General features: G+C 37.7%; 1 protein-coding gene across 8 annotated transcripts in view; it reads right to left on the reverse strand.

The window, feature by feature from the left end:
• The window catches only part of Ccser2 (coiled-coil serine rich protein 2), a 190698-nt gene that overhangs the window by 43495 nt on the left and 122485 nt on the right, over nt 1-24718 (reverse strand). For 7 of the 8 annotated variants that reach the window (XM_008835582.3, XM_008835579.3, XM_029564728.1 and 4 more), the window contains 2 exons: nt 16242-16437; nt 3909-3992 (listed from right to left, as the gene is read on the reverse strand). The exons of the other annotated variant lie outside the window; for it this stretch is intronic. In XM_008835582.3, coding sequence (XP_008833804.1) covers nt 3909-3992; nt 16242-16437 — 280 coding nt within the window. The remainder of the gene's footprint in view (nt 1-3908; nt 3993-16241; nt 16438-24718) is intronic. 8 annotated transcript variants of the gene reach the window in all.

The following is a 24718-nucleotide window of genomic DNA, read 5'->3' on the forward strand; positions in this document are numbered from 1 at the left end:
CAATCATTAGAAACATCTATCCGTCACCTCGAAGACTCTCTATCCTCTTTAGCTGAGGTAACCTTACAAAATAGGAGAGGGCTGGATTTACTTTTTCTAGAGAAAGGAGGACTCTGTGTTGCCCTAGGGGAACAGTGCTGTTTCTATGTTATTCACTCGGGATTTATAAAACAGTCTTTGGCTGAGGTCCGTAGAAGACTTAAGGAAAGAAAAAACGAATGACTGATTCAACAAAATTGGTACGAATCCCTGTTTGACTGGTCCCCATGGTTAACAACTTTGATCTCAGCGATAGACCTCTCCTCTTACTCCTACTAGCAGTTACCTGTGGCCCCTGTATTCTTAATGCCTTACTCAAATTCATCTGAGAACTGATACAGACAGTACTGTGTTCACAATATACTCATTTAAATCGAGACCCCGAGCCTTAGGACAATATAGAAATGGTTCCACCGCCCTAAATGCGCTGTCTAATCACTTCTTTCTGCTTCTGTAATTTGCTTGGCTTGAAGATTTAACCCTTGCCATAACTCTAGTGGGAATGAAGAGCCAGAATGCTCTGACTCCATTTTGGCTAGCTTCTTCAGACAAGCCTGGACAAGCTCAGGCATACTGTAAATTTTTCCAGTTGCTACCCCCACAGCCCCCAGGAAGCTATAAATTAAGCAAACCCTGGACATGCAAAAGCCTTATAAGGTCTATGAACAAAAACTTCTGGCCCTAAAAGATATCAGTCAGCACATTCCAATACCCTGAAAACAGCCCCTACCAATCAAGACTTCCCCCATACCCAGGATATGGGGACATCCAATTATTTTAAAAAGATGCTTGGCGCGTGCAGGGGTTTTTGTGGAGTTCCCCAATAAAAGCCCCTGCCTCCTCTTGTTCGGGGCCAGACTCCATCTTTGGCTCGTGTAGTCTGTGCCCAGCTAGCCACCATTTGGTTATTGTTTTTTTTTACTTTAAATTCCTAAATGAACTTTTTGTATAATCTTTTGGGGTATTTGTGGGAATTATTCTCGATTCTTGAACCCTAATACTTCATACACATGAAACAGGGCATGTCGGGATATGGTGACTCCAGTGCAGTCTTACAGATGAACAGATGGTTCTAGAGACATGTTGTAGGCTTTGGTTTTTACAGTAAGGTAGTCTAAGTGACATACAATACAGAAGTGAGGGCAAGCATAGTAGAACTGGAGAATTACATACAGTGATTCTGTCACACAAACACTGTGGTAATTAATAGGGACTTATCTGGCTATTAACCTATGGAAAGGCCAAACCACAGAGAGCCATGGCTAGCAAGCATAGTGTTAGCCAGGGAATGATGGTTTTACATCAGATGGCTTTGACAATTTGAAGGAAAATTTTAGCAATGAGAAAACTGGCCTCAGAATCTATGCCCAAGGCACTGTAGTATTCCAGATGAGAATGGGAGACTGGACCAAAACAGTGAAAATAAACTTGGAGAAGAAAGGGTGCAAAGCATAGGACATTTGAGAAACTTATGACGTGTCAGAAAAGGCAAAAAAGAGTAAAGAATAATGTCCATATTTCTAGACTGACAAGATCATGGCTGTGCGATCAAAAGAAATGGAGAACAAAGGATACAATGAAGTATTGTATCTCAGCTTGAATAAGAAAGAAGGAAAACCAGGAAGGCTCTGCCTGGAAGGAGAAGGAGGAGGGATGTGAAATAGCTACCACATAGCAATACACCTACAATGTGAAACCAAACACGCTGACAAATCAGAAAAGAAAAACAATGAAGGCATGACTATGTAAAAAGTTGGAATTAACTTTTTCTTCAACATAGGTTCTGGTCCAGCATTGTGGCACATACTTGCAATTCCAGCACAGTAGGGAAAGCAGGCAAATCTGCAGGGCAAGGCCAGCCTTGGCTCCATGGCGAGTTTGAGAGCAGCCACGGCTACATAAGACCTTGTCTCAAAAACCATAAAATAAATACATAAATTAAGTAACAAATAAATGAGTAAAGAATTTCTTTGTATATAAAAAGTTTTCGCCAGGTGTGGTGGCACACGCCTTTAATCCCAGCACTTGGGAGGCAGAGGCAGGCAGATCCTCTGTGAGTTCGAGGCCAGCCTGGTCTACGGAGTGAGTTCCAGGCAACTGGAGCTACAGGGAGACCCTGTGTCAAAAAGACCAAAAAAAAAAAAAGAAGAAGTTTTCATAAAAACTTGAGGAAAACAATTGATTTCAGAAAAAGCCACAAAGATTAAGAAAACAGAAATTCTTAGAGATCCTCTAAGTCACTGGTTTTCAACTGGCTGTGTACATAAAGGCCACAGCTTGCTGCAGGTTTGCTGATGTGGAATGATGTTTCACTGACAGTAGAGTGGAAACCCAGAGATGGGAAGTAACTTGAGCACTGACAGGATTAGGTAACCCAATGAAATGTCTATACTCTGTTCTTTTGATTATTATTACTTCATGTGTAATTTGGTTCCCAGTAAGTCACTCAGCAGCCTACTGGAAGACAATGCTCCTCTACCCAACTAATACTAGGCTGGGGCACTTGAACTATTTAGGAAAAACATATGCCACATCCAAGTAGGTTTCATACATGGTTTCACATGTTCTTTTGCTTTTCACAGGCAAAACGGTATGTCTAACACAGGGCCCCTTAGTTTGCCTCTCAGATGGAAGAAGTCACAGGGTACAGAATTTCAGCTGAATTCACATCAACAGTGTGCAATGTGATATTTCAAATTTCATTATTTTAGGTTATCAATCTAAGATTGTTACTGCAGATCACTAGCAAGCACAGGCAAGTATACCAAAAAACAGGATGTAAAAGCCAACAATATTTGGATACCAATACCTTTACTTATATTAAATAAGTCAAGAATATTTCTGTATGCTTCAGAAATAGTTGTAAAAGAACTTTAAAAAAATAAATCTGAAGATGAGAATTATTGTAATACTTTCAACAATCACTCAGTAAAAAGAGACACGGATTCTATAATTATATTTCCAAGCAATCTCATTATCCATATATTCCTTCAATGCTATGTGTGGTGATTTGCATAAGAATTTCCTCCTTTGGCTCAAATATGGGAACACTTGGTCTCTAGTTGGCAGCATTAGGGGAGGTTTGGGAGGTCTATCCTTACTAGAGGAAGCGTATCACTGGGCAAGCTTTGAGAGCTCACAGCCTGGCCCCATTTACAGTTTACTCTGTGTTGTTGGTCACTGAACGGAGCTTTCATCTCCTCCTGCCAGGCCTCCCAGCCATGTGGATTATCACTCTGGAAGGGATCATAAGCTCAAAGAAACTCTTCCTTCTCTAAGTTACCTTGGTCAATATATTTTATCACCTCAACAGAAAATAAGTAATACACTGTGAATATATGAAGTACCTACTACCGTTTTAATCTTTTTTGAAACCATACTTTTATAATTGTTATTGAATGATTATGAGCAATTTAACACAGGGACAAATTATTTTCCAACCAATAAATGATAAATTAAAATTAAAGCATTACAGAGATATCATTTTAGTTTAATAAGGTAGCAAAGATTAAGAGAAAATCTGATTATTTTCCCGGACAGAAAAGCTCTAGGATTGTCTGTTTTGTGGTACTAGGGAATGATCTCACTCAGGACCTTCTGGATGTTAAGCAAGCACTCTGCCACTTAGCTACAATCTCAGCCTATTTTTATTTTGTGACAGTTTCTTACTAAGCTGCCCAGGCTGGCCTTGAATCACAATGTGGCCCAGGAGGGTCCAAACCAGCCTCCCAAGTAGTAGGAGTTATAGACATGTGCTCTACAAACTGCTAAAATTCTGGTGTTTAATGCCTTTATTATTCAAAGTTTAAATTGTTATTGCTGCATTATCTGTAGTAAGATTTTGAAATCCTTAGCCTACCTAGCCATACCTCATATATCTGATCCTCAGCTTCTGGCTCTGGACTGGATGGCAATGATAGCTGAACGTCGTGCAATGATCCACTTCCATCATGCTGTCAGAAAGAAAATATCAAAAATTCAAGATTAATCCAATTACAACTACATTCACTCCATATCAAACAGGAGCATAGCAAATAACAAGTAAGCGATGAGATTTCAGAAATCTTTATACGTCTTCACTGACAGAAGAAAATGTGGAAGAAGAGACAGGGCTAGGGAAAAGACAACCTGTGAAAACAGCAGATACCATACAAGTAGATAAAAGAGAACTACTGATTGTGTCAAGAGTTGGAAAAGGACTACAGGAAACTTCCTCAAGAATTTTAACATTTTCTCAGCTAAGAAAAACTAGAAAATTCATGCCAGGGTAGTGGCAAATGCCTTTAATCCCAGCACTCAGGAGGCAGAGGCAGGTGGATCTCTGTGAGATCAAGGCCAATCTGGTCTACATAGTGAGTTCCAGGACAGGTGGGGCTATAGGGAGACCCTGTTTCAAAAAGACCAAAAAAAAAAACCTAGAAAAGTCAATAGAATCATCTTTGGTTTAGATGTGTATTGAGTATAAATATTCTGTTAAATAGCTCAACAGGATCTGGTCATAATAATTATCTGATTAAAAATATCACAGACATGAAAATATGAATCCATATATATATATAAAACGTCAGAAAGAAAGCAAAATAATATTTGGTATTAGAAATCAGAACAGCAGAAGACACAGACAAAGAGGATTACTGACTAGGGAAGAACATTAAGGGACTGTGGTAGTTTGAATGAGCAATGTCCCTCATGGGCTCAGGTATTTGAACACCTGGGTCCCCAGTTGGTGGCCCTAGTGGTAAACAAGTGGCTATGGCACCTTTAGGAAGTACAGCCTTGCTGGAGGAAGCACATTACTGGGGACCATGGGCTTTGAGAGTTTATAGCCTCGCCCACTTCCAGTTTGTTCTCTTCCTCTTTCCTTCCTCCTGTGGATGGAAAGGTGATCTCTCAGATCCCTCACTCTGGCTATCTGCTGTCATACCTCTCCTATCATTAGGGGCTCTTCCCCTAGAACCATAAGCTCAAACAAACTCTTCCTTCTCTAAGTTGCCCTGGTCATGGTATTTTATTAAACCAACAAAAAGTACCTAATACAAGGATCTATAAAAGAAGCTGGACATGCTCTATGTCTTGATTAGATAGTGGCGATTTAAAAATACATATGTTCAAGTCCATGACAGTTACATCTAAAACACTTCACTGGCTATATAATGTTTCTCAATAAGAAAAACTGAAAGAAATTACACATTTTGTCCTTAAATGCAATAAAGAAAACAAGATTATTTGCTCTATTAGTTCTATTTTATTCTGAACTGAAAAGTATTTTATTAGTTAAAAAAAATACATGCCCAATGATTCAAATAGACAACCTCAAGAAAGATGAACCAGTACAGAATATGGCTGGAGAGACAGTGAGGAACTGAGCCTGACCAAGACAGCACAACTGCAACAGCACTAAGCTACAGACCTTTAATTAGTGCTAACAGGTCACCTTCTTCAGTCATGCCTATTCTGAACCTCCCTGATCACAGATTTTACATGCAGTGAGGCAGAAGTGTTTGAATGAAGAGAGGATCATTTACGTTATTAGTTGTATGATATACCTACTGTATCAGAACCTCTAGAGATGGGCCCAGGGATACATATTCTTGAAAGCTTAACAAGGAATAAAGAATGCAGTGAAGACTAAACATTTGTAAAATTCACATATGGATAAATTTCTATCAGTATTATCATATGGACACCAAAACCTGAGGAAAGGCAGTATGCTAATGAATAGCAATGTCCCCAGAACATGGGGTGTGTGTGTGTGTGTGTGTGTGTGTGTGTGTGTATACATTCTTGGGGGGAGGGGCAAACATGTATGTGAAGGCCAGTGAACAATCCTAGGTGTCATCCTCAGGAATGTCATCTACTCCATTAGAGAAAGTCTCTCTTATTGTCCTAGAGCACACCAGTTAGGTCAGGAGGATCCTCCTGTCTTTGTCTTAACAGTGCCACCACATACTCACCATTTTTACACAGTGCTTTAGAACAAAGTATTTTCAAAGACAGTACTTGACTGATTGAGCCATCCCCTTAGACCCAAACCATTACATTTTTTAATGTTTTTTTTTAAAGGGGGAGGGAGAGAAGGGAGGATGATTGATTTTACAAGGCTCATTTCAATAAAAAGATCTCTGCTACTAATGACATATAAAAACAGGACAAGTTTTATATGAAAGTATATTTGAGAAGAGGTACTAAAAACTGAACTTATTTCCAAATGTCTAAATATCTTTTTGCCTACAACAAAGTAAGAACCTCAAAGAATGAGAGTACACACAAGCACATACTGTTTTGCAGCTGATGTGGGTGTAGCTGTGGGAAGAATGCAGTAGGGCAAGAAAGATAAAGCATCAGTTTTCAGGATGAAGGAAATAAAATGGAGGAAGCTCAGCCAAAACGAAAATACCAGGGAGACCACAAGACACCCAGAAATCAGGAAAGTGACTCATTTAAATTGCATGCAAATTCCTGGGCTCATTTCTGAGCAGCACTTGTTCCTCAATAGCTTAGCAAAGGCTGAAAAATAACTAAGAACTAGAGTAAGAACACTATCTAGACCCTGAACCAGCCTCTGCTGAATACTGTAAATAGATCTAGAGAGCAAGAGAAAGGATTTGGGAACACAACTAACATTCAAACCACAATCCAAAGTTGGCTGGCTGGAGCTTGAAGCCTAAACCCAACCAGATTGCTTACCTACTTTAGGGAAGGAAAAAAAATTAATATTCACTATGGAATTTAAACAAATGAAGAACTTAATACAATATTAAAATATCTAAGACACAATCCAAAGGCATATAAACAAACATAAGAATGTTTGGCACCAAAGTCAAAACGGCACAGAAATTCATGAGAACATTAGTAAGAGCTATCAAAAAGTTCCCTAAGTAAAGGTGAAATCTTGAAGTAAATAGAAGTTTCCTTTTCTCTGCAATAAAAACTAAACATATAAAGTAAAAATGATCCAAAATTTTAGAATTGATACAATAACCAAAACTTAAAATTTTATTCAAAGGGCTCATTATCAGTATTTGAGATGACAGAATGAATTTGAAAAAAAAAATCAATAGATATGATCTAATATGACCAATGAAGAGACGAAAGGTTGGCAGGGGACAGTTAACAGAGCCTGCTCAGGAATGTGTAGGAAGGAACAAGAGGTGTAGCAGTCATGTCACTCATGTCACAAAAGGAAGCACGTGGGGCAGAAGAAACACTGAAGAAATACCAGGGAAGTGTTAAATACATGACCTTACAATCTAAGATGTTCAGTTTGAAACAACTGAAATATACAAAATAAGTCCTGTGAACACAAGGGAATTCAACTCAGCAACAGAGATAATCTCTAAATACCTGGAAAGTAAAACCACAAACCTTTTAATTGTCCATGGTTCTAAGGTGGAAGTTACAAGGTGAGTAAGAAAATACTTCAATCTGAAAGAAAATGGAGACATTACATGCTGAAGTTTGCAGAATGCAACTCGAGCAGTGCTTAGAAGGAAAGCTGATACAAACAAAAAGATGTCATAAGAGAACTGGCACACAATGTAGAACAAGTAAAAAGAAAAAAAACATTAAAAAAAATCACACATCAATGAAGCTAAAAACAGGCTCTCTGGAAACTACTGAATCATCAGACAAATCTTACAAAGAGGAAAGAAGTACAAATGAAGACTGGTCAGGAGGGACAGTGGGCCATCACACGAAGCTCTCAGATGTTGACAGCAAGTAAGACATGGATCCACTGCATGTATAAGTCTATGTTCAGAAATCTGACAACTTAAATGAAATGAAGAAATTCCTCAAAACCCAGAAGCTTCTTGAGACATCTATGATGAAACAAGCATCCTGTGTAAGATTTTGACTACCAATGAAATCCACTGAAATTTTAAAGCCTTCCATTAAAAAAAAAAAAAAAAAACCAAGGATAGAAGTTTTATTGTTAAAAGTCTCAAAAAAATTTAAGGGATCCTATCAGTTCACTTCCATGGTGTCAAGAAAACTAGTTTAAGTAAAATACAGAGCAACATTCCCCATGAACAAAGATATAAGAGTACCTAACAAAATACTGAAAATCAAACTCAAATATCTAAAAAGGAAAATATATCATGAGCAAGTGGAGTTAATCCTACAAATGTAAAGCTAGTTCAATAATCTAAAAGGAGTATAATCCCACATGCAAAAATGAAAAGTCTCAGGTGGGTATGGTGGCACACACCTGTAATCTCAGCACTAAGCACACTGAGACAAGGAGATAAGAAATTTGAGGCCAGCCTGGGCTATTAACAGCACTCTGAAAGAAGAAGTGGAAGGGGAAGGGGGGACAGATTGGGGGAGAGGAGAAAACAGGTACACACATAAAGCAGGATACTCACTAAGAAGGTAAAAGAAACCAGGTGTTACTACTTAATGACTTCCTTTGATATAGTTTTTAAAATATTTTATTATTTTTATTTTATGTGTATGAGCATACTGCCCACATATATGTAAGTGCGCCCATGTTCTGCAATGCCCACAGAGGTCAGAAGAAGGCATCAGGATCCTTGGAATTAGATTTACAAATAGTTGCTAGCTGTCATGTAGGTGCTGGGAATCAAAACCAGGTCTTCTGCAAAAGCAGCCAGTGCTCTTAATCACTGAGGCATCTCTCCAGCCCCACCTTTGCTATTTTATAAACATACATAATAGCCTCAACTTTAACCCTTACCCCCCTCCAAATGTTAACACATGTGGCCAATAAGCAAAACTGTCAAACTGCTGCTCTAGGCCACAAGGAAAATCTCAACACATTTTACAGGGCTGATATCATACTGATGCTGTTCCTTTAGTATCAATGTATTAAGACAAAATTAAAAATTGAAGTTATCACATACTAAACTTTATTTTTTTGAGGCAGGGTGTCATGAAGTTCAAGCTGGCCTCAAACTCACTATGTAGCTGAGGATGACCTTAAAGTCCTTATTCTCCTGACTCTACCCTCTGCCCCACAGTGCTAAAATTATAGGTAATGTGCCAACATGACCCATTTTATGAGAAAACCAGGATCAAAACCAGGCCTTCATGCATAGAATGCAAGCTCTCTAACACCTGAGCTGTATCCCCAGTCCCCAAATTAATATTTTTTAAAACTGGAAAAAAATTATAAATAAAATAAATGTATAAATCAGTCCAGTTAGGAATTATTAATAATTAAGTTGCTTCTGTGCCTCACATAAAAAGAATCTTGTATTTTCAAAAGCCTACCAATTTAGATTTGAAAGATCAGAGTTGAAAAAGACTTTTATTTTGATCAAAGCACAAGAGCTTTAAAGATTATAAATATAATCTCCAACTGAATTAATTAATAAGACTACCTTCCCCAAATAAAACACTAAACAATGGTACTATTTTCTATTTAACCTTGACTAAGACAAAAGTATCTGGTCCAAAATTTGGGAATACTTTGAGACATGTAGAAATATAAGGCAGAAAAATTATAAATGAACTGAAAACAACCTCATACATATGATATTTTTACTTCATAATATACACAACAAGAAGCTAATTTTTATTGATATTGACAACATTGTTCTGAGTGTTGTCAATAAACATAATTAAACATAGAAAGAAAAATATATAACATACACCAATTGAACAAAAGTAATTCATAGTTAACTGCCCAAGTATTCTGAGATGTTTACTGAGTGAAATATTAGCAATTCTCTGAGCTCTAAGTAGTATTCATGAACTCTAAATGTAATTAGAATGCTAATACATTCATCAAAAAAAAGACATCCATTTTTTTTCTTGACAGTACTGAGAACTGAAGCCAGGATTGTGTTCACACTAGGCAAGAACACTATCCACTGAGCTAATTCCCAACCCTTGTCAGCATTTTATGAAAAATGAATAAGCCCTCTCATCATGAGCATGGAAGAATCATTGTTAGCAAGCTTCTTCCAGTGTTCTGAGACAACAGGAAAGATAACTTTGTCCTGATACTGTAATTCTTCCCCATTTTAACCTGTTGAAAGCCTGCTAACTCCACCTTACCCAGGAGGTTCTCCCATGAGTCTGTAAAAACTGGGGTCTTCCTATGAGTTCCAGATAAGCTGCAAAGGACATTGATGCTTGAAATGATTAACCAAAAAATCCCTGGCAGCACTGACCACTGTGTGCTGACATGTGCCATCAGTGATGTCAACAAAGCTGCTTTGTGTCTGGATGGGCTCCAGCACAGCTGCCAGAGCAGTCAGGAGAGGCAGCAGAAGACACGAGAGGCTGATGATTTTAGTTTTCAAAAGCATTTTTTTAATTCAAAGATATGAACAATTGCATCACATTGTATATACTCTACAATGTGAAATAACAATTCTGTAGTACTATTGTTTGAATTTATCTATGGAGTATTTAAATCAAAAGATTCAGGCAGCATTTGAGGACACAAAAAGGAGAGACTTATAAAACCTGATTTTTAGTAAGTGTTTCAGAGTTGAGTTGATCCTAACAGATGCCTGGGGCAAAACATCACAGAACAAAAGAAAAAGTATCTACCTGACATTAAAAAATAGGCTAGAATGTTTTGAAATATGGGGGAAAGAAACTCTTCATAATATTTTAAGGAAAGGGTATTTGTAAATTTCATTATTAAGCCTACATAAACACATCTGTGAATCTGGGTATGTCTTCCCATAGATTTCCACACACACTTAAAAATATTACTTTTAAAAGCCAGGCACAGTAGTGCATGCCTGTAATCCCACCTTTGGGGCTAAGCTGAAATAGAGTGCTTGCCAGCCAGAGTACATAATGAGACCCCCCCCCAAAAAAAAAGGGAAGGAAGGGAAAGAATAAAGCACACAAACTTATTTTTTTCTAATTTTCTCCCATTTTTATATTTCAAAAACATTAAATTTTTTAAGTAGGTTCAGTTTACTATAGTATTAAAAACTACATTTATTCTACACCGTTGACCTATACTACTGATGACTGAACTCAACACTTATTTAGGAATTCTTAGTAAATACTTTAGTTGTTGTTTTGTTTTGTGTTTCCCATTCTCATCTATGGCTATGGCTCTGTGTTTCGACCTGTATTAGTACTGTATCCGGCTCGAAAAGGTTTCCCTTTTTCAACGTTCATAAAGCTTACTCTCTGACAGTCCCAATTTTGGAGTTATTTTGATGCATTCCAAATATAAAGCTGCTGGGATTTGGGCTGAAATTGTATTAGTTCTATAAATAGTACAGGGAAGAACTGTACACACATAATATGCCTCAGAATGCATCTTATAGATGTTTTATACATCACATAATTTGCTACCCTTTGTAACACATCTTTCGTCTATTTAATCCTTGTATGTCTGCCTAAACTATAAGCTGCCATTTTGATTAAACACTTAATATCTATGAATTAAATAATGATTAAATAGTCAACCTTCCTACAGAACATAAACATTTTCTACACAATTTTATTTATAAAATATCACAAATATCACTCTATAGATTTACTGATGATTTAGTTTTATTGATGCAGCAATATTTCTATTATTCGTAATTTAAATCCCAGTTTTATCATTTATTATATTTGAGGTCTTGTGTATACTACTGTTTAACTAACTGAAACTCACATTTTTTGTGAAGCAGAGGACATGATCCACAAAATGAAATGATTTCCCATTACACCCAGGTAGATCACACATGCATACATGAATATGTACAAAAATATGTGTATATACATGTATCTGTATATGTACATATGTACAAATCTCATTGGACAGTATTTATTGTTATTACATGTAATGACCTCTAATAGTCTTGCACTGTTTTACTTCATTACATAACACTAATCATAATGAACAAAACTCATTTCATGATTCAGCAGCTACTTTTAGTCTATAGTTTTAAGACTAATGCACTGAGACACAGGACAAAAAATTAGGTTCTCTTTCATTTTAACTTCAATAAGGCCCACAATCTCTGGCATTCAAAAGTCCTTGAACACAGGCAAATGACAGAGCAGCAGTCTGTGAAAAGACCTTGAAGCAATTAGAATTACCTTTGGGCATCTACAAAGCATTGTGAGCCATGCAAGCAATGGACAATTCTCAACTCACAGCAACACAGAGATTCAATAAAATCCTGAACAAAATACCAGAGACATCCTTCAGAGAATTAGAAATATCAATCTATAATTTATATGGAACCACAAAAATACCTAATAGCCAAAATGATCTCAAGCATGCCCTGGCCAGTAGGAAGTGGCACTATAATACATGGGCTTGTACAGGGACTGACCCTCATGAATGCCAAGAAAAGAGATTCAAAAAGCAAACATTAAAATAAAAACAAATTTTCCTGTCTCATAAATGTTATCAACAATATATAGACAACATTACAGTTAACAAACATTAAAGGCATTCCTATAAATTTCTCAAGTAAGGAAGGAGCAATTCCTGGCCAATGTTAAACCCCAAAACAACACAAATATGGGAGGAGGGGCAGGGTAGCTATATAAAATTTTAATTTAAGAAATCTCCTGATAAATTATTAAAACTAATAACAATTATAATAAGGTTGCTGAATACAAGAATCAATACAAAGGCTTACTTCATTCATACAAGCCAACAATAATCTGTTAAAAAATATAGCACAAGCCATCATTTGCTATATGCAAATGGTACATGCCTATAAATCGAGTACTCAGGAGGCTGAGGTATAAGGATCTTGAGTTCAAGGCCAACCTGGTCCTCATAGTGAATTCAAGACCAGCCTGGGCTATATAATAAGACCCTGTTCTCAAGGAGAAATAGAACAACAACAACAAAAGGTATCACTTACAAAACAGCATCAAAAACTTCAGGTGCTAGAAGTAATTTAATAAAACTAAAAAAAATCTATAAAATATTGCTGAAAAATGGAAAACTAAAGAAATTTACCAACATATCGTTTGAAACAACAGCATTTGTCACAGAAAAAGAAAAGAAATAGGAACTAGGGAAGATGGAGCACACTGTAATCACAGTAGGAAAACTGTGAACTCCAGGTCAGCCTGGGCTACATAATGAGACTCTGTCTCAAAAAGGAAAGGGGAAGAAGGGCTGGAAGAGGGGAAGCTGGGAAGGGGACAGGGAAGAAGACCAGCACACAAAAAGCTTGTAGGAAAAACTAGATTTTGGGAAGGACAGTACTGCAATCAGGAAGAGCACACAGGGACCTTATTAATGTCTCATTTCTTAACCTGGGTAATGAGTGCAACGCTGTTTCCATTATTTGGAGTTTGAACCCTTATGCTGCACATCATACATACATACATACATACATACACACATACATACATGATATTCATATATGCTTTTTTTCATGGAGTGATAAGAACAGCAAGGTGACAAGTTTTATCATTTACGCTTATATTCAGGTAAATATTGAGTTTTGCTAAAGAGGCCAAGTTCAGAAAGACTGAACTTGTATTAATGAAATTGTGCTGTGTTTTTCTTTGCTTTCTTTAAACATTTTCTTTGAGGATGATGTATGCTTAGCTCTATTTTATACTTTCAATTTCTCCACTGCCATTCTATCTATGAACAAAAAAATTCCTTCCTTTTCTTTCTCCCTTTCCCTCCCCTCCCCTCCCCTCCTTGTCCTCCTTCCTCCCCACCCCTATCTGTGATTCTCTGCCACAAAGCAGAAATCAATCATTCATCTGCTTTTAGCTTAGGGGTTCTGCTGCTTTCAACATTCCCTCTCCCTACTCTTACATGCACATGCCTGTGGTTCATTCATACACAAGCAACAGAAACACAAACTGAGGGAGGAGAGAATTAAGTGAGAGAAAATAATTACTTGTTTTGTCCCCAATACAGGAGTGACAGGAAATAATGGAACAAAATAGTTATATATCACATTTAGCATTTCATAAACACTAATATATATTTATTTTGATGCCCAAGACAAGCATCCTGAAGGAGACAGGACATGAATCACAGGAACCAAATATTCTGCAGCCCAAATAAAATGTCACAAAGAAGTATTATGATGTTTTGCCATGAATCAATCTTAAATTCCTCATTTCCTAGAGGTCAGAGCAGACGCTGAATCTGATATATGATGAAAGCAAAAGGGGAACCAATGGAAATAAATGAGGAAAAAGTGAGGGGATGTGTACAACCATTCTGGAAAACCGTAAGCTCTACTAAGGCTGGATCTCTACACAGTTGATGACTGGCCCAATAATTCACTCAAAGGCATATAAAAAAGGAAATGTACAAATATGTTCATCAAAAGACATATGTTGGAATATTGTGGTGGCACTGTTCATAAAAACCCCAAACTGGAAATCTGCCCAATGTGTATCAACTGTCAAGACAATGAAATACTTCTACAATGCAGGACTCCACAGTAATGAGTGCAAAGGAGACTCTCAATACTAACCAAAAGAATACAGATGTGATTGCTACACAGCTTCACTTCATTTCAAATACAACCAAACAAATCTATTTATTCAGAAACCTAATTAGAAAAACATGTTACTAACTAAAGGCACTTCCTTTCTCTGAATGTTCTGCTTCTGACTGGGTACTAGCTAGATATTCCAGTTTGTGAAAATTCAATGAGGTAAACATTTATGTATTTGAACTATGTTTCAATCAAAAGCTTTTGAAGGAGGCTGTAAGGAATTAAAGATAAGACAGCTTCATAATTTTTACATTATATCCCCATATTTTTCAGTTCAGGATTTTAAAATTTCATCAAAATCCATAAATCAGGCAATAAACATACAGAAGGATTAACCTAAAATAATACAAAGGCCTAGGTTTCAAAACGCACTCTATACTAATACACATATAGATGGTCGTGAAAGACACAACCAAATCTCAAGGTCGCAGTTTCTGGCCAATGAAATGAGATTCCTGCTGCTGTCCTTCCTGTTCCACACACTGCTGCTGTGAGGTGGAGAATGAGATACACAAAGTCCTATTTAAGATATAAAGTAACCCTGAGTGGTAGATAACAACAAATAGCAAGTAGGTTAATAGCCAAATATAACAGGCAACAATCTTAAAATTTTACATGGAAGAAGGACTTTTTTCAAGTGAACTCACAAAGAGGACATTCGATAAAACAGATTTCAAGAGCTGGCAGTGTAGCTCAGTGGTAGAGCACCTGCCTGGCATAGTGCAAGGCCATGCATGGGTTTGACGCCTGAGAACCATGAAAAAATGAAACAGACTCCATTGCATGGTTTGCTGAGGGGATAGGGAGAGGTGGGTGGTACACAGGGTATTAGGACCTGCCTTCATACTCCTCTCCAGTATGTCCCTCAAGGAGGTGGGGCCTAACTGGAAAAAGTAGGTCCACAAGGGTGGGCCTCTGAAAGTTACAGCAGAGAAACACTACAGAACAAAGCTTATCCACTAGTTACAGTTCATCTAAGCTGGAATGGAATGTCTGAATATTTCCTTCATGGAATCCTTTAGGCCTTAGGAGGAGCCCAAGCATTCCAGATCCAAAAAGGACACTTTTCACCAGCCTTAGCACAGAAAGATTTCTTCTCAAAAGAAACTCAACAGACATAAGTAGTCTAGAAAAACACTGACTAGAACATAGGAAACAATGTTCAGCACTAACAAACACTTGTACTCAGTCAACTGCTAGGAGCCTGTTATCCCAGCTGGTCTTTACTGAGCAGACAGACGGGTCTGGTATTGATCACCAATAGGAATCCTAAGACTTGGTCCCTGCTCATATGGTGTTAGGGCATACAATCCTAAGGAAGATAACCTAGACTTGAAAGTGTCAAACAAAAATCAATTAATCTTGTTTCCCATTAAGCAGAAATTATAGTAGCCACTGGTTACTGAATGCCTACTATGTTTCTGGCATTTAGACTGTTCAATTAACAAAAATAATTTCCAGTTCTTTGGACAAGCTTACAATGTGGATATTTATAAAAATTAGGAATCAGACGTAAACAGACAGGCTTGCCAGCTACCATATATTGCACACATGTTGAGTCTACATTAAGCTTCCTTTTTTTCTCTAACAAATATTCATTATGTACTTTTTTGTTTTGTTTTATAGTGTTGGAAAATGAACTGAGGGCATGTACTATTTATAGGCTTTATTTCTGCAGAAAAATACACAGATGCTAGAAACCTAACTAACTTTCTTTAAAAGACAAACCATTTTGGAACTTTAATGATAATGGAGATGGAATCATTCATACAGACTCACCTGATGTAAGAGGCGTTTCAGTTTGAGTAGCTGAGTTTTGACAGCGGTGCAATCCTGGACCATGTGCCTGAGGGTAAGCTCATCCAATACCACTGCATTTTCTGGCACATCTACAAACATCTTCTGAGCCTGGAAAAAGGGGGTCCCTCCATAGCTTTCAAAATGACCCAAAGGAGATTCTCTATAAGGAGAGCCTCTGGAAGGGCAAGGAAGAAGGAAGGAAAAGTTGTACAATTTAAGAAAACATAAAGGCAACAAAACTATTTCAATGATGTTCTAAATCACAACCACAATGCTTTTGATTGTACTCACCTGCATTGCTATGTCTCCACTGAAAATGTAATCAGTTCTAGCTGTCATTAAAATGATTATCTTCTGTGATTCCACCACCCTGTGCATTTTGTGCATTTTACACATTGGCTGAATAAACCTTCCTTGAGAGCCAGAATAAAAAAAAAAAATCTGAAAAGGCTTTAGCTGGACAAATTAAGCTGGACAAATTATACTTATCCATTCTTTTCTGAAATGACTGCTTGCTCTATAGCTTTTGACTCTACGTGACATGAAACTGCACACCTTCTTTAGAGCCATAACTAATTCTAACCACCTTTAATTCCCAATTTGTACATACCTTTAGACTATCATTCTTCAAAGCCCCAGCAGGTAGTTAAGACTAATGAGCTGTTATTTCTAACCAACTAATACAAATTAACAAATACCAATACTATGCAAATCACTTCATAAACTATAAAAAGAAAAGACATTTCCTCGTTCTTTATACAAAGTATTACCCTTAAACCAAAACAAAACAAAGCAAAAACCAAAAACTCAAAGCATTTCCACTAAGATCCAACAACAAAAAAGAGAACTGTATCATGATAAACACAGATGCAAAATACCGTATTCATTCAAGAACACATCCAAAAGGCCATTCACCGTTCTCAAGTTGGCTTTGTTCCAGGGATACAGGGATGGATGGCTCAATATACGTAAATCAGTATATTCAATTCACCACATAAATGGACTCAAGGATAGAAATCACACAGTCATTCAATTGATATAGAAAAGGCCTTTGACAAAATTCAATATTCATTCATGATTTTTAAAAAAGTGCTAGGCTTGGTGGTGCATGCCTTTAATCCCAGCACTCAGAAGGCAGAGGCAGGTGGATCTCTGTGAGTTCAAGGCCAACCTGGTCTACCTATCAAGTTCTAAGTCGGCTGGGACTACTGGGAGACCCTGTCTCAAAAAAAGAAGGAAAAAAAAGCAAACCCTAAAGAGGCTAGGGATGAAATGGAAGGACCATACATCAATATAAAAAAAAGCTATCTATGACAGACAGCCACTATAATCTTAAATGGAGAAAATCTCAAAGCATTTTTACTAAGATCACAAACGGGGCAAGGATGCTCACTTTTGCCACTACTATTCAATATTAACCTAAAGTCCTACGTAGAGCATTAAGAGAAGGAAACAAAAAGGATACAAATAGGAAAGAAAGAAGTCAACATATCTCCTATTTACAGATGAACAGATTCTCTCCATGAAAAACCCCAAAGATTCCACCAGAAAACTCCTAGACCTCATAAACACTTACAGCAAAGTGACAGGCCAAAAAAATCAACATACCCAAATCAGGAGCCTTCCCATATACCAAAGATAGCCATGAAAGAAATCAGAGAAACAATCCCAATCACAATAGTCACAAACAGTCAGTCAGTCCTTGAAATAAACCTAACCAAGGAAGTAAAAGACCCATAGAATAAAAACTTAAAGAATTGAAGAAAACACTAGAAGATGTAGAGACCTCCCATGCACATGGATTGGCAAGATTAATATTGTTAAAAAACAGCCATTCTACCAAAAGCAATTTGGAGATTCAATGAAATCCCTATCAAAATTACAACACAATTCTTCACAGAAATGGCAAAAAAATCTTAAAATTCATAAGCAAGCACAAAAGACCCTGGATGTCCAAAATGGTCCTGATCAATAAAAACACTGTTCTGTATCACCATTCCTGATTCAAACTATACTACAGAGCCATAGTAGTTTAAGTCCATGCACCTACAGTCACTTGATTTTTTTTACAGAGATGCCAAAAACAGACACTGGAGACAAGACAGCATCTTTAATAAATGGTACTGGAAAAACTGGATCTCTATCTGCAGAAGAATGAAACTTGACCCTTGTCTATCACTGTGCCGGATAGCTTTCGTTATCAACTTAACATACCTAGGTGGAGAACTGTCTCAATTGGACTGGCCTGTGGCCATGTCTGTGGGGTATTTTGTTGATTTGAATGATGTGGGAGGGCCCAGTCCACTGTGGGTGGTGCCACCCCTAGGCAACTTATTCTGTATTGTGTAAGAAAGCATGTTCAGTGTGGGCCAGAAGAACAAGTCAGTAAAAGCAGCATTCCTCCATGGTCTGTGTGTGCTTCAGTTCCTGCCTCCAGGTTCCTGCCCTGAGTTCCTACCTTGGACTCTCTCAGTGATGAACTGTGACCCAGAAGATGAGAGTCAAATAAACTCTTTCCTTACCAAGCAACTGAAACCAAACTAGAACAATCACCCTGCACAAAAATCAATTTCAAATGGATGAAAGACCTCAGTATTATACCCGAAACTGAAACATCCAGGAGAAAAAGTAGCAAGAACACTTCAGGATCGAGGCTCAGGTAAGGATTTTCTCAATAGGTCTCTGGCCACCCAGGATATATATAAGTGGATCTTCATGAAATTAAAAAGCTTTTGTACAGAAAAGGAAACTGTTAACTGATTGAAGAGGCAGCCTATAGAATGGCAAAAAAAATTTGGTAGATAAGCATCTCACAGAGGATTAGTGTTCACAATATACAAGGAACTCAAAAAAGCTAAGTATCAAAAAAAAAAAAATCCTAATTAAAAAGTGGGACCAAACAGTTCCCAGAAGAAGAAATACAAATGGTTAAGAAAAAAGGTCACAAATGGCCAAAACATAGAGAATAAGAGTCTACAGAGTATGCATCCTTGGACAGGACTCTTGTATGAAAATCTACCCACCCAGTGCTCAGGGATCATTTCAGAAGAGAGGGTGGAAAGATTCTAAGAGTCAGGGAGCAGATACATGATCATATGGAAATAGCATCCTAAAAGGCTACTGGATACTTCTCCTACGAACCTACAGCAATGGTGTCAGCATGCACCAGACCTAAGTAAACTCAAGCAGACAAAAACGCAACACAGAACTGTGGAAATGGACAGGAGGCCACAATCTTAATCAAAGAATTATTGGCAGCTGATTACTGCTGGGTGAGGAAGAGCTGATCTTCTTAAAGGGAGGGACTCTAGACTTAGAGCTGATTAGACCTCAGTGGATAAACCCGTACTGAGGGACATCTAGGGACACTATCACTAACTTGATGGGCCTTAAGACAAAGGATAGAATGTATGAATTCAAGTGGGGGGGGGTATGGTAGGGTGCCAGTGAAGAGGGAAGAGTAAAGATAATTAAGATTTTGTGCATGAAATACACAAAAATTCAATAAAAATTTAAAAAAGAAATACTTGGAAAGTGATTATCACCCTTAACCTCAGGGAAACACAAATTAAAACTACTTTGAGATTTCATGTCACCCCAGTCAGAATTGCTAAGATTAGGAAAACAAAACAACAAATGCTGGTGCAGATGTGGGGAATGAGGAACTTTCATGCAGTATTAATGAGAGCACAAACTGGTGTAGCCACTGTGTAAATAAGGGTGGAAGTTCCCAAAAAAACTAAACACAGAACTGTCACATGATCCAGCTACACCATTCCTGAGCCCAAAGAAATCTGTGTCCTACTGCAGAGACACGTGCTCCTCCATGTTCACAGCTGCTCTACTCCAATAGCTAGGACATGGAAATAACCTAGATGATCATCAACTAATGAACGGACAATGAAAATGTGGTATTGATATATATTGGAATTTTATTCAGCTGTAAAGAAAAATCAAACTACGAAATCTGCAGGCAAATGAATGGAACTGGAAAACATGATAGTACAATAACCCAGACCCAGGAAGATGACTGTCACATGTTCTCATTCATATATGGAGCTCTGTGTTGAATGTGGAGTACTTGTAGAATCCAGGGAACTAGAAAGGGACCATTGGTGGGGGGAGGGGCAAGAAGATGATCTTAAAGGAACGGGGGGATCAAGTTGGTACTGCCCAGGAAGCTTCTTCCCTGCTTCATAGTACTGGAAGGTCATAGGCTGTTGGGGGACATAAGACACCAACAGTCTTACCCTGCTATGAACCCTGTGAACTATAACAATCACTAGCATGTTAAGGTACAACCATGGGTACAATTGTGGCAGGATCCTTATGGGAGTAACCAATCATTTTCTGACTGAATTTAGGGCCCACTGGACAGAGGAAACACATGCCTGGTACTGTAAACCTGGCCAGAAACCCATGTTTAGGGAGTCCGGGGTGAACCTACTACTATTATTCTTCTAAATGGACATAATATCAAATTATCCTCTAAATTCATCTCTAGACCTATAGATTAAGGCAGCTCTCAGACTTTATCAGAGAATTTTCCTTGTGCAGTAGATAGTGATTAATGCAGAGACTCGTAACTGCTCAAAGTGGTGAGAAAAAGTTTCAATGGAGTGCTCAGTTATAAATGAGATATCTATATCACACTTCTTCCCTAACTCGAGGACTATTGTAGAAAAAGGGGAAGGGTTGTTCTAAGAGCCAGAGGTCAAGGAGGACCTAAGCAAATCAATGTTTGATACCTGACAGGCTAGCTACACTCACGAATTCACAGCAGCTGTGGATGCCTACACAAGACCTGCACACGATCAAGCCTGTCAATGTTCAAGCATGGAGTAAGAAGGAGATCACAAGTTACCATCACTGAGAAACTACAGACAGGTGATGGCTTCTGGGGGAAGGAAAGTTAGTTTTCTTTTAAAGGTGTGACCCCTGGCAAATAGACTATACTCCAATATATATCCCATACCAAGAGTATATGGGTGTTGGTTCACTGAAGGACATTTGGTGACACAAAATAGACTCTATAGGACTTATTTTATAATAGAGTAGATCAAATTGAGCAGGGAGTAGTAAGGGAATCTCAATACAATCAAAATATATTACATGAAAAAAACAAAAAAATCAGCTAAGAAAAAGAAACAATTTTTTTTTTAAAAAAGAGGACATGAAGTTGGGAGTCAGACAGGGAGGTGGAGTGGATCTAGGAAGAGCTCGGAGAAAAGCAGGGGTGAAAATGATCAAAATACATTGCATTTCATAAAACTCTCAAAAATTAATGAAAGCATTTTTTTTAAAAGACTGGTGAGGGGCTGAAGAGATGGCTCAGTGTTTAAGAGCACTGAGTGCTCTTGCAGAGGACCCAGGTTCGATTCCCAGCACCCACATGGTGGCTACAAACTGTCCTTAACTCTAGTTCCAGGAGAATCTGAAGCCCTCTTCTGACCTCCGCAGCATTGCATGACATGGGTGCACTCACATACATGCAGGCAATACACTCATACATATAAAAAATAAAAATAAAAATAAAGGGATGAACTGTCATTTCTTTTTCTATACTGCCAATAAATCTTTACTAATAAAGGTTAAACAAAGTTTTACAAGAGTCTGTTGTACACTAGTATTTCCTGATCTTAAACTGCAGTATAAAAAAAATCTAGCGGGGCTGGAGAGATGGCTCAGTGGTTTAAGCTAAGTGGCTGCTCTTGCAGAGGACCCAGTTTCGGTTCCCAACACAAACACGGTGAATCATCCATAACTCCAGTTCCAGAGGATTCAATGCCCTTTTCTGGCTTCCATGGGCATTACATGCATGTGGTGCACTTACAAGCATGCAGAAAAACATTCATACACATAAAATAAAAATAAATAAGTCAAAAAATATTTTTACTCTACTGTTTGGGCTGGGAATGGCTTAGTTGGGAAATGATGGGGAGGGGTGCTATGATGCTATCTTCAAACATGCCATGGCCACTACACACATAAACTCACAGTTATGATTACCTGCACAAGATCAAGCCAACCAATATTCTAGCATGGATGGGGGAGGGGCTTATGAGGTACTGCCCCCATAAGGATTTATTGGCAAGTAATGATGGTGGGAAAGGAGAGTCATTTTTCTTCAGGAACGTGGCTCTTGGTAAAATGTCCAAGTTCTGGTGGATGGCCCCACACCCATATACATGAAAGCAGTACCAACTGGACTCATATAAATGTACGTATAATACAGACATAAAAGTGTGTTAGGGGGGCCTAGGGGTAGTCTAAGGGACTCATGCATGAAATTGCCAAAGAATAAATAAAAAATGTTCTAAAATAATCTTAGTTAATAAGCATACTAACATTTACTTATTTTGCCACATGAGTACAAGAAAGATTACATAGAGAAGACACTAATGGAGACTAGTTAGCTCTCTACAGCATGAGAATCAGGTATGGATCATGGGCTTTCATTAGGTTAACATAAACTACAGTCAAATGCATGGAACTAAGGAATCAATGTTTCAAGAAAAGAGTCATTAATATTTATCATCAAGTAAATATAAGAATTAAGATCTGTCTGGGTGTGGTTCCACACACCTTTTGATCACAGCATTTGGGGGACAAACGCAGGCAGAGCTCTGTGAGATCATGGTTAATCTGTTCTAAACAGAAGTACCCAACCACCTGGGGCTATAGGGAGACCCTGCCTCAAAAAGACAAAAAAAAAAAAAAAAACCAAGTAAACAAAAACTTAGATTTTGCATCTATAACAGACACAATAGATTAAAAAGTCAGCTCTGGCCTTGGGCTTAGCTTTAAATCCTGCCTTACATTAACTAGCCACTGAAAATACTAATTAAATTATAAGTCCTTTGAAAGCAGTCACATTTTATTTGTTTTTAAATTATCTGCACGGATCATGAGCTGAGTCTCTACTGTCATTTGTAAGCTATATAATGCAGAGCAACTCACAATGCTTCCCTACACTTCATTTTCCTTGCCTACAAATTAATGAAGGTAGTAACAGTACTTAACCTCCTCAGGCAGGAATAATGATTACATCAAGTAATATATGTTAATGTGTTTAGAAAATTCCATGATATACAGTAAATATTAAATAAAAACCAAATTATTATTGTACTGTTAATGATTTCCAACTTCCTTGAACCAAAAAATATTTTTGAACAGAAATGTATTCTAAGAAAGAAAAAAAATGGATATTGAAAATCATTTTATAAAATCATCTTTAAAAAAAAGAGTAACCATCTAGAGAACTAGAAAAGTCACAGACTTCAAGAAAATATTTCCTAAACATGCATCTGATATGAGACTGTCATCTCAAACACACAAACAACTGTTAAACTCAACAATATGAGAATAAATTACATGATTTAAAAGTCTGCAAAGACCTGATCAGACACTTCAACAGATGGCAAATAAAAATCTGAAAAAAATGTTGAGCCTTACATAGCACTAGAGAATTGCAGATTAAAACAAGACACCACTGCATACCTAAGGGTTAATGTCCAAAGACAAAACCCAATGCTGGTGAGGCTTGGGCCAATGGGAGCTCCCAAGCACTGCTGGCAGCAACAACAAACCCTGGAGCGGACCTGATCTGAGTACTTTGTCTACTATATGTGTTTATCTTTTCAAAACTTTTTGTGATAAGCAAAGTCACTACTTTTAGTTAATGTGACAGTAACACAGAGGGAAGAGGAAGGAGAAAAAGTGGGACAGAAAAATTGAAGACGTGATGACCAAAAATTCCCAACTTTGGGGCTGGAGTCACAGACAGTTGTTAGCACATAAAAAAATAAAAATAATTTTTTTTAAAAATTCCCAACTTTGATGAAAAATACATACCTAAGAAGCTCAACAAGCTCCAGGCATAACAAGCTAATCGGAAAGACAAACGATAGAAACATAATTTACCTGTGAAAAACCAAAGAAAACGTGAAGATCCTTATGCAGCAAGAAAATGTAAGTGACCTAAGGTGTGGCAGAAAGGTTCAGTAAGATTACCAGCTGATTTCTCATCAGAAAGCAATGTGCCAAAATGTTACAAGGAAGACTATCAACAAAGCATTTCACAGCTAACAAAACGATTCTTTAAAATCAAAGTGAAGGGGCTGGAGAGATGGCTCAGTAGTTAAGAGCAATGAGGACTTGGGTTCGCTTCCCAGCACCCACATGGCAGCTAAAAAAACTTTTCCTTAACTCCAGTTCCAGAGAATCCAGTATCCTCTTCCAATTTCCACAGGCAGTACATGACACAGGTGCACTTACATACATGCAGGCAATGCATACACATAAAAATAATAAAATATTTAAAATCAAAGTGAATAAAAACCACTAGAGTTACTGCTAGCAGACCTTTTCTCTAAGACATTGTGATGCTGCAGAACTCAGTACCTCTAATGCTTGACTTTCAGTAATAAACATATCAAACTAATAGATCAACATGG

The sequence above is a fragment of the Nannospalax galili genome, unplaced genomic scaffold, assembly GCF_000622305.1.
Source record: "Nannospalax galili isolate Female #2095 unplaced genomic scaffold, S.galili_v1.0 scaffold57, whole genome shotgun sequence".
Classification (NCBI taxonomy): domain Eukaryota; kingdom Metazoa; phylum Chordata; class Mammalia; order Rodentia; family Spalacidae; genus Nannospalax; species Nannospalax galili.